Source organism: Cryptomeria japonica, chromosome 9 (genome assembly GCF_030272615.1).
Source record: "Cryptomeria japonica chromosome 9, Sugi_1.0, whole genome shotgun sequence".
NCBI lineage: Eukaryota > Viridiplantae > Streptophyta > Pinopsida > Cupressales > Cupressaceae > Cryptomeria > Cryptomeria japonica.
The window spans coordinates 434576490-434588549 of NC_081413.1; the positions used below are offsets into that span (position 1 = coordinate 434576490).

General features: G+C 36.9%; 1 protein-coding gene across 3 annotated transcripts in view; it reads right to left on the bottom strand.

Annotated features, from left to right (window-relative positions):
* Positions 1-11670, bottom strand: part of LOC131037955 (uncharacterized) — a 141322-nt gene extending 129652 nt beyond the window's left edge. The window contains exon 1 of one of the 3 annotated variants that reach the window (XM_057970219.2): positions 11504-11670. In XM_057970219.2, the coding sequence (XP_057826202.1) occupies positions 11504-11531 (28 nt within the window). In that variant the 5' untranslated portion in view covers positions 11532-11670. The remainder of the gene's footprint in view (positions 1-11503) is intronic. The other 2 variants (XM_057970221.2, XM_057970220.2) reach the window with 2 other exon arrangements.
* Positions 11671-12060: the final 390 nt, after the last annotated feature.

The window sequence follows — 12060 nt, forward strand, 5'->3', positions numbered from 1 at the left end:
TTACAAGATCGGACCATTTCTCTATATCTCTCATCCTACAGCATGACTCTATACCAATAAGGTGCCCTTTCAAGTTTGAGAAGATGTGGTTGAGAGATGAAAGTTTATACAATCTAATGGAGAGATGGTGGCAAGATGCTCCGGTATCCCGAGAGACAAAAGCTCTCAAAATGGTTTGAAAATTGAAGTTTGTCAAAGATAGATTCAAAGAATTGAATAGGATCCACTTTGGGAATATATTTGCGAAAAAGCGAGAAATTGAGAATGAGCTTGAGGTGCTAAATGAAATGGTTTTGAAACAAGGGATGTCTACTTAGGATTTTCGGCAAGAAAAGGAGCTACATCAAAAGCTTATAGAGATCTTTGCTAGGGAAGAAATCCACTAGAGATAGAAATCTAGAGAATGCTAGCTGAGGGAGGGAGACCGAAACACAAGTTTCTTCCATAAATCGGTGAAGGTTAAAAGGAGCATCAATCGAATTATAGAGATCAAGAATAAAGAGGGCCACCTACTTGCAGAAAATGAGGAGATTAATAGGGAAGCGGTCTCTTTCTTTACAGAACTATTAACAAGAGATAGGATCAACGATCGAATTGATGGCGGGATAGAACTGAATTTTATTCCTAAGCTGGTTAGTGATCAACTGAAAGAATTCCTAATGAATAAGATTTCTTTAGAGGAGGTAAAAAAGGCTTTATTTTCCATGAATGGTGACAAGGCACCGGGCCCGGACGGATTCCCTCCATTGTTTTTCCAGCACTTTTGGGAAATTTTGAAGATGGACCTGTGAGAGATGGTGGAGTCAAGAGAAGGTAAATACCTATCCAAGGAGTTGAATAACACTATGATAGCACTCATTCTGAAAAAAGGTTGTGCAAACCTTTGATGACATGAGGCCAATCTCATTATGCAATACAACTTACAAGATCATTGCCAAAGTAATGGCCAATATAATGAAGGCCATCCTTCTCAAGATTATTATTAAAGAACAAAGTGGCTTTATGCCCAACAGATCCATTGTTGAGGGAATCATTATAGCTCATGAGGCTATACACTCGGTCAGGCAAGCCAAAACTAGCAGAATGTTGATCAAAATTGATGTTAAAAAAGCCTATGATCATGTCAATCGATCCTTTCTCGTCAGCGTGACGGAAAGGTTTGGACTAAATGTGTCTGTAGCTGTATTTCAACTCCCCGCTTCTCAATATTGGTCAATTGGTCTCTGCAAGGCTTTTTTTCATCCACGAGAGGCATTAGGCAAGGGGATCCCTTGTCACCCTTTCTCTTCATCATCATGGCGGAGGCCCTAGGGCGCATGATCACCAAGAGCAGATTGACAGGTAGATGGAAGGGCATTAGTATTGCAAGAGTATTGCAAGAGGGACAAAGGCATTAGGCAGGGGGATCCCTTGTCACCCTTTCTCTTCATCATCATGGCGGAGGCCCTAGGGCGCATGATCACCAAGAGCAGATTGGCAGGTAGATGGAAGGGCATTAGTATTGCAAGAGGGACAGAGGCTATTACGCATACTCAGTTGGCGGATGACACCCTTCTTATCGGTGAGGCATCAATAAGAGAAGCTAGAACCATCAGATTAGTGCTAGAAAAGTATTATCAAATATCAGGCCAAGCAATGAAATGGCACAAATCTGATATATATTGTTTCAATACATCAAAAGAAGTGCAAAGGGATATCTCCAAGGTGTTGGGTATCAAATTGGGAAACTTGCTGGGAAAATTTTTAGGCATTCCCCTTTTTGAGGGAGCATATAAATCTACATTTTGGAACAAATTGGTGGATAGCTGCATAAGCAACATGGAGAGCTAGAAAGGGAAGTGGTTATCATCGGCAGGTAGAATAATTATGCTAAAATCTGTGATCTTGGCCATTCCGCTATATTCGATGTCATGTTTGAAAATCCCAACAAAAATTCTAAGAATTATAGAAAAAGGCATGCGAAGGTTCTTCTGGAATGGAACACAAGAGAAAGATAAGATCCCTCTACTAGCTTGGAACAAAGTCTGCAAATAAAAACAAGCGAGTGGTGAAAGCATTAGAAAATGGAATTTGGTGAATCTTGACATGGGTGCAAAATTGGTATGGAGCATGTACACTCATCCAAATCGCAAATGGGTGAAAATTTTGTCTCACAAATATCTAGATAATCAGGATGCAGATAGGATTTTAACAATTAGAAATCCATGCAAAGGATCGGCCATATGGAACTTTCTCTTAAATGTAGGTCGATCATCACTAATCATCTCTCATGGAAGGTTGGAAATGGCCAACGGGCAAACTTTTGGACAGACTCTTGGGAGGGATTCCCTACATTAGGAAATGATGAGAGCTTGCAGGCAATCAGGAATATGGTGGAGCAAGTGTGGGGTTATAGGGTGGCGGACTATGTGATAGAAAGAGAGGATCAGAGCATTGTTAAATGGATCTGGCATAACATAAGCGATCTTAATTTGGATCTAGTGATCGAAAATTGATTCAAGGAAGTTTGGAGAGCAGATCCATTAAATTAACAAATGAAGAGGATAAAGTGATTTGGTGTGGAGTAAAGAGTGAAAAAAACTCCGTCAAAATTGGTTATAATCTGGTGGATGCAGAATTAAGAGATGAAAATTGGCCAACTCATCTATGTTGGAATGCAAACTGCCTTCCAAAGGCGGGTTCTTTTACCTGGTTAGCAATAAGGGACATAATCTTGACGAGGGAATGCTTGAATAAATTGGGCTTCAAGGGATCGTTTAGATGTGTTATGTGCAAGCAAGAGGAGGAAACCATTGATCACTTGTTGCTGCATTGCCCAGTCATACACCTATGTTGGATGAAGTTGATAGGAAGATTGGGATGGCTCGCCCCTTTGAATGTAGACTTAAGATCGTGGTGGGGAATTCAAGAGCACAAATAAGTCTACTCTAATATATGGTGCATTGCTCCTTCAGCTCTTCTTTGGGAAGTGTGGAAAGAATGCAATCGTCGCATCTTTCAAAACGTGGAGGAGAATGAAACTCGCCTTTGGAATCGGATAGAGAGATCTATATCAGAATTGGTTAACTCTACATCCAAGAAAATCAATGAATGCAAACACCCATATGATATGTGGGATAGCAGAATACAATCTCACTCGCCCCTTATTAAATATAGACCAGTTAATGGGTCTCAAAGGGTTAATCCTTCTTCTCAGGCAGTGAGTCCTTTTAATTGGTCCCCCTGGAATCGGGATGGATAAAAATCAATTTCGATGGTGCATCTCGCGATAACCCGGGACCTTCTAGTTCAGGTTGTGTAGCCAAGGATTGTAATGGAGTGACCATTGCTAGGTGAAAGCAGCGTTTGACCCTAGGCACTAATAACGAAGGTGAGGCAAAAGCAGCCTTCTTGGCGGTTCAAGTAGCGAAGAAATTAGGTGTGGAAAAGCTCCATTTGGAAGGAGACTCCCAAGTAATAACATAGGCTATAATTAAAAGAGAAACTCAAAATTGGAAGATTGACAAAGAAATTAAATGGATCAAAAACCTCCTCAATGTTTTTCAAGATTTCAAGATATCCCATGTCTTAAGAGAAGGGAATACGGATGCTGATGAGTGCGCCAACCAAGCGTTTGACTTGCAAGTTGGTGATCTTAGGTTGGATACACTCCTCTCCAATGGCTAGAACATAGAGATGTTTCAAATACCATGTTAGAAACGGTAAGAATGGTTAGTTGATCGATGAACGGATGCCACTCAGAGGAAATTAATGCAAACCAGCTTTCATGTATGACCATCTTCCATCTTGGATGCAAAGCTATGCAATCTCCCCAGATCTCTAGCGGATTAGTATTTTCAAATCGAGGCATTCATAATGAACAAAGGTGGCGGCGAAGTTGAGTACCTCACGCATGCGAATGAATGCAGTGTCTTTTCCACTTAAAACTACCAGCTTAAAATAATTAGAGCATTTAATCTCCATTGTAAAGGACGTCAAAGTGGTTTTGACTTGGCCTCACCAACAAGCCTTAGATATATGTAATGTCCTTACTTTGAAATATAATTTAATAATAATAAAAAAATTAAAATACAAAAGAATAAAAATAAAAAAATAAATTAAAATATAAAAAAAAAAAATAATTAAAGATAATTAATTAAATTTAATTAAGTTAATGAATGGTCAAAAGACATGGAAGGAAAAGTTGTGACTCCCTCAACAATGAGATATAAAAGGGGGAAGAGAACCTCATTTGAGAGGGGGATAATTTGGAAATCAGAAGTGCACATCTGATTATGAAAGGTTCTGTCCCTTTAAAAGGGCAGAAATATTGAAGAGTTGCACTCTTTCAAAAGGTGCTAATGGCGAAAGGGTGTGTCTCTTGCCAAAGGGAATGCATGATGAAGAGGTGTGATCTCTCCCTCACATTGACAAATATAAAAGAAAGGAATAAAAGCATCCAGTAAGAGCACCATCAAGCAGATCAGATCAGAACTGTTATTATTAATTTATAGGCAGTAACATCCTTGCTCTTGGTGGTTGGCATGGGGATGTGTTTAATAAGTATGCTTAATATATGAAGCCTGATAATGTTCTTATGCAGAACTAATAGTAACATTAATATGGACTGCAATATGTATGACAATCATACTTAATTTCATATATATTCATAATACATAAGAAATTAGTATACTTATAGTCTAAATCATGTTATTACTGCCAATATTTAAGAAGATGGGAATGAGATGTTCCAAAGAGGGGCAGTCTAAATCCAAGCAATAGGTTAAGTCCCAAGATAGGGTGGGGATCAGCGACCCATAAGCCTTGAGGGTATAGACCCAAAATAGGTAAGGGCTTGGATCTGTAAACTTTAAGGGAACCTATTGTATTTGGTATTTGAGCGCTCTGGTAACATACATAAACCCTTCTCCCTTAAAACTGAAGTAGTAGCAGGGTCTGATAACTATATTAAGAACTATGAATAATGAAATTGATCATCTAATGAGGAAAATAAATAAGAACTTGTTAAGAACTGATTGAAGAATATCAATCAATTTAAGTATATTGAAATAGATCAGGTAGGGGACATTACAAATGTTATCAGAGCCATGATCCTGCCATCCTGCAGAGTAAAGGTGAATCAATGAATCATTCTAGTCAATAAGAAGAAATCTGACAATACGTGTATTCACTTGTATGCTTTGTGTTTGCAAATATCCATGTGTATGCTTCGTGTTTTTCATGTGTATGTTCTGTGTTTTTTATTCATATTGGTAGATGACTTAGTTTGAGAGAATTAAAATCGATATTGCTTTAGGACAAGCAAATTTGGGAGGGGCGGACTGTAATGTCCCTACTTTGAAATATAATTTAATAATAATAAAAAAATTAAAATACAAAAGAATAAAAATATAAAAAAAAAATATAATCAAAGATAATTAATTAAATTTAATTAAGTTAATGAATGGTCAAAAGACATGGAATGAAAAGTTGTGACTCCCTCAACAATGAGATATAAAAGGGGGAAGAGAACCTCATTTGAGAGGGGTATAATTTGGAAATCAGAAGTGCACATCTGATTTAAATAAGAAGTGCACATCTGATTATGAAAGGTTGTGTCCCTTTCAAAGGGCAGAAATAATGATGAGTTGCACTATTTCAAAAGGTGCTAATGGCGAAAGGGTGTGTCTCTTGCCAAAGGGCATGCATGATGAAGAGGTGTGACCTCTCCCTCACATTGAGAGATATAAAAGAAAGGAATAAAAGCATCCAGTAAGAGCACCATCAAGCAGATCAGATCAGAACTGTTATTATTAATTTATAGGCAGTAACATCCTTGTTCTTGGTGGTATGCATGGGGATGTGTTTAATAAGTATGCTTAATTTATTAAGTCTGATAATGTTCTTATGCAGAACTAATAGTAACATTAATATGGACTGCAATATGTATGACAATCATACTTAATTTCATATATATTCATAATACATAAGAAATTAGTATACTTATAGTCTAAATCATGTTATTACTGTCAGTATTTAAGAAGATGGGAATGAGATGTTCCAAAGAGGGGCAGTCTAAATCCAAGCAATGGGTTAAGTCCCAAGATAGGGTGGTGGATCAACGAACCATAAGCCTTGAGGGTATAGACCCAAGATAGGTAAGGGCTTGGATCTATAAACTTTGAGGGAACTTATTGTATTTGGTCTCTAAGCGCTTTGGTAACATACATAAACCCTTCTCCCTTAAAACTAAAGTAGTAGCAGGGTCTGATAACTATATTAAGAACTATGAATAATGAAATTAAAAATCTAATGAGGAAAATAAATAAGAACTTGTTAATAACTAATTGAAGAATATCAATCAATTTTAGTATATTGAAATAGATCAGGTAGGGGACATTACAATATATGACGATGAAGCGACTCAAAATAACACATTTTTGCTGCCCAACTCTACTTCTGTCAAACCGAACTGCAGGGAGTGTGAATGGAGCCCAACTTCTCCTTCCAGGCCACAAGACCGATGATGGCATTCTGGGGCCAAATCTCTGATGAGAGGTTGGCAAACATATTCCAGTTTGAGGAGAAAGAATTCCTCACGAGAGTCAAGATTGTCTATGGAGATGTGTATCTACAAGGACAATTCAAATACAGAACAAATGTTAAAGTTGCTTCCATGTTTGCGGCTAGGTGCTTCGAATTGGAAAGCAAGGAGCAAGTCGAGTGGATTGTGCGAGGATGTGTTCGGGAAGAGTGGTGTGGAGGTTTTGATAGCTTCCTGAGAATGACTCAAGATGGTGCGGGGTTTGTGTGCCTTAATGGTTCTTGGCTACATGTAAGTGAATTCAAGCCTCCCCTGTGTCCTTACCTCCATAGATGGAAGACTCGTGGGACTCGCCACAGACTCGCGAGTCCATTGGCAAGCCAAGTTGACTCGCCAAGGACTCGCGAGCTGAGTCTTGGCGAGTCTTAACAAAAGACTCGCAATTTTTTTTACAAGGACTCGCAAGTCCAACCTAGAGACTCACGACTGTAATGTCCCCGATATTATTAAATAATTTAATAATTGTGTATGGCCCCGAAAGTTAAATTTATTATATCTCGGGCCCTTATTTAATAATTGTGTGTGTATGGCCCCGAAAGTTAAATTTATTATATCTCGGGCCCTTTTTACTTTTGGCGGTAACATTTTGGCCGTGTCGGCACTTTTTGTAATCCTTCAGGAAGTTTCCCTAAAGCCATATATATGGCCAAGTTAGTCATTGTTGTAGGTATGCGAATTTGGTGTTTTCTCTATATGTACGAATTCCGATTGGAGTTCAGTTGTCAGCCATTTCGAAGGTGGAAGATCCTCCCTAATTGGCATTCGCAATTTCGGTGGTTCATAGCCACCCTAGCCTGCCATTGGAAATATCATTCTGATATTTCTTATTATGCTACAAATTTGTGAAGTCTTCATTCGAAGAGAAATTTGTATTAGACAGCAATATCTGATATTGCTGTCTGAATAATATTCATAATCCGAGCATTCCAATATTCTAGTAATTGTTCGTAACATCATTGCTTGTCTTTACATCTCTCACATAGTCATAGCACCAACATATTGCATATAATGGAACCATCTTTCCGAGGCCAAGATTATTAGTTCCGTACGCAAGAGAGTCAATTGACCATACAGAAGGCAAGAAGCGTACGGAGTGGAGGGCCGTACGATGGAGGGTGTGTTGGCCGTACGGTGGAGGTTGTGTTGTCGTACGGCAGGATAAGCGTACGGTACATTACAGCGATGCACTAAAACACGCCCAACAAAAGAGATAAGAACACATCAAAAAATCATCTAAATTTTTTTTCAAGTCAATCTCATTCTCTTCATTAGAATATATATACATGAAAAATAACATTTAAGTATAAGTCACATTTCAATATTCTTATACTTTAAGTTATATTTCATGTATATATTGGCAGGATGTTTGAGAGTGGTTTCAGATCTCTAGGAGTTATAATGCAAATTCTAAGTTTTAGATCTTTTAAATTTTCAGAAAGTCAAATTTCAGTAATCAATAAGCTCCTATTAGCATTCTCTCGCTCTCTCTATCTCACTCATTTTATCTGCCCCAGATTTTAGACCTATCTATCTCCCTATCACTCTTCCTCTATCCCCTCTCTCTACTACTCTCTATCTCACTCTCTCCTTCTCCCCCAAGATCTAGACCTATCTCTCTACCCCTCTCTCTCACCCTCAAACCCCAACAAGTGGTGCTACCCTCAACCTAATTTTGGCGAGATGGAGAAGCCACATCGGACTCTATAATGTCCCCGTTTTCGGGAGCATCAGAGTTCAAGGAGTTAGCCTATTTTTGGACCCTTGTAGGCTAACAGGGTGTGTATAAGGGGGTTAGTGATGCAGTATCTTGAGGAGTGATCAGTCTATTTGTTCTATTCAAGGTTGAGTTCAGTTCTGGTCTTCGTTTCATCAGTTTCTGACATTATATGAGGATTTCCTAATTTTTAGGGAAAAACTGCTAAAAATAGACATGGTCCTATTTTCATTGGCGTGGCGAATTGTGGCCCCAGCTTCTGACAGATTCAATTTCCGAGCAATAATGAGAGAGATATGAATTTTTAAGTGGTTCCACAGGCAATTAATATTTTAATGAAATATTAATATAAAATCACAAAGTGCATCACTTAAATTTATTTAAGTGGAAAATTAATATCTCCTAAGCTAGGCATTGCTTTTAGGGTTAAGTTGGGAACCCTAAAAGCAAGTTATAATTTTTAAATCCCTAATTGCCAAAAATCGTACTTTTTGGGTATTTAGGCAGCCAAGATGGAAATTAGACCTCATTCTTGTTATTGAGCATTTGACATTTTCTTCTGAGCACTTGGCTATCGCGGCTAGGGTTTGGACCTGTTTTGGAGAATGTGCATTCTTCAGAATTCAGTAGCTTTGAGATTGTGAAAGATCAATCAAATTGTTGCAACTAGGTTGGCTTCATTCAGAAGTCAAATCGAATTGAATTGGGGCAGATTTGGCTTCTTACAAGGCAGATTTGTTGTAGGGTTTTCCTATTTACTGTTTTTTGTTGATTCTTCTGTGGTTTGGAGGCTTCTTTTCCCAAACACACGGCTTGCTCATTTATTGGCACCATCTTCCATTGTTTGGGTGTCTTAGTATTTAAATAAGAGCAGATCTGAATTGTTCCAGAATAAAAATCAAAACTTTGTAAGCTGCTGATTTATTCTTTCTTTTCAATAAATTGGCTAAGGACCTACGGGTATGCTTCTAAATTCTCCAATTCATTGCTTCAGTTGATTAAATTCATGTATTATTCAATATGTGTTGCAAATTAAAGAAACCCTCTTCTGCAACTTCTGTCTATTTCTGAAAGACCATCTTAATAATAAAAAATTACAAAGAAGATCTACAAATTACAGCAGGTTGAAGAGTTGAACCAGCAAGGGTTCATCACAGACTCCTAGAACAAGACCCTCTAGTTCTATCTCTCCCTTGGTTTTCACTAGAGCTGGGAAGAGGAAGATGTAATCTTCTCTTTAGTTTGATCATTGTTGTTTTTCACATTTGGACATATCATTATATGTAATTTTGTAAACATTTATAAACTTATGCTACTGTTATACATTTTAAAGTTTGAAATATGAATGATGAAATTTCAAATATTGAGTGTTTGGAGACATGTGTAATGTTTCAATTATGGCTATTATGTTCTCTAAATGCAATAATTTGTTTGTTTGTTTTTTTTGTAAAACTACGGGTTTTTTTTTTTGCAGAGTCCTTTCGCGAGTCCGAGTTTTCCAAAAACATACTATTTAAATTTTTTATTTGAAAAAATATACTATTTTGTTTTAAGTGAGAACTGTTGGTCAAGGTTGGTGAATAAAGATAATAACCCAGTGAATTATTGTATTAGGTCAGGGGCAAGGCCAAGAAGGCCATACAACATTATTGTGAAGGTTCAACAAAAGAAAAAATGAGCCCATTTCGCACATACTTGATCAAAGGTGAAACATGCAACTCCACCTACACGTATATGCAACTATCTATTACTTGAATCCTAGGTTTTACTTTTCCAATTATTTAAGACCAATGAGAAGATTATGGATGGCCTCAAAACATGAATAGAGAAGATGATGCCAAATGAAGCCCATAGAGACACAATTCTTGTGAAGTCGGAGATTTACAAGCGTATGGAGTATTTTAGCTATATGTATTTGAAGGAGAATGACCCAATAGCTAGGGTAAAAAACTAAATCCTTCAAAAATTAAATTATAGTCTTCTAGATTGTACACATATTTAATAAGTGCAAAAGTGGTTTACTTACAAAGTTATAAATGGCTTTGCAGATATGTGGTGGAAAAATTATGGTGCAAAAAACCAAATTTTCAAGGCCTTGCCATTCACATTTTGGGCCAATCATGTAGTGCTTCTAAATGTGCGAGCGTTTAAAGCATGTTTGGGGCCATTCATGTGGAGAAGCACAACAAATTGACCCAAAAACACATCAATGACCTCATTTGTGTGCAGTAAAACCGTTGCCTTTGCCTCAGAAACGCAAAGGGAAAAGAGACTCATAATATGATTGACTTAAATTATATTGATTCAAATTCGGATTGGGTTGCCAAGGATGTGCAGGAAGATTGCATATTTTGAGAGCACAGCAGCAGCATAGGCAGTGGATATAGAATCACAAGTGCAAGCAAAAGAATAAGCATCAAGAGGGGCTCTGTTAGATGATGATCATGATATGTTTGAGGAGATATCACTCTTAAAGATAAGTCTTTACCGTTCAAGGCCACCAGCAATAAGGAGCTTTTAATGAAAAAACATTTCGAAAGAATTTATATGGATGTGTAACTTTTTATGATATGACAACTGATCAATCATCATATCATATTAGACACTATAATGAGCAATTTACTCTTTTAAGTTTATTTTACAAATTTATGTATTTTTTGATATACTCGAATTTTTGGAGGACCAAATTTGAGTCAAAATTCTATGCCTCCCAATTTTTTGGAAGTCCAAGCTTTTGAATTATGGCTGGAACAAGTCACTCATTTGAACAGTGACCAATAAAAGGCCCATTTGAAGACAAAAAACCAAAGAAAGTTATACTAATGCGATTGTTGTTCACTGGAGAGTATGCTAGACCTGTGTAGAGCCCACCATGGTTCCATTATTATGGTGAGCATTATTAATAGAATGCATTCTAGTAATGAATATTGAGAGTATGTAGAAAGGCACGCAATGTTTATTTTAAAAAATTAACATGACCTGAAACCCTAAGGCAGTCTAACTTTAGTTTGAAATGAAGTTCCTGTGTACCTGAAATATCTAATAAACATGTGCAGATTTCAAAAATAGCGTGCAACATTTGAAATCCATGATTTGTTTCATAATTAAATGAAACAGCAAAAGAGCAATAATGTAACAGAAATATCATTTCATTAACAATAAATATACAAATGCAACTGTTAACTGTTCAAAGTAAGACTGCAAACCTGCTAAAGAAGAAGGAGAAGGCGCCATCGTAAATAAACTTTAAGGTATATTATCTCTGTCCCGCTGCTTCCCTTGGGGACGGGACTTGTCGAACCGGCGACAAGCGTGATACAAACATCCGTTTATGACAAATTAAAACCGTTATGAATTATTAGTTCCTGCCACAGCAGGAATACTATTGCATTCATCTAAATGTACTTTTTCAATTAATTGAACCAATCAATATCTAGAATTAAAAAACTTAATCAAAAATTCTATAGTTTATATTTATTTGATATTTTACAGAATTATTTAAATATCATTTATTTTGATTCTTATTGGCTCATCTTAAAAATAGTAGGTAAAAAAATAATTTTTCTTTGCAAAAAATAACATATTTATCCTTTCATTAATAATACTAATCTGACCACTGTACGAAATTGATTATAATATTATTTTTTACATCTCTATATATTTGATTCGATTTAAATAACTAGTCATTCGTACCAAAAGAAAACTCAAACCTAACCGTGGAGATTTAATGCAATCTCTCTGTATTGCTATTTAGTTGGCATTC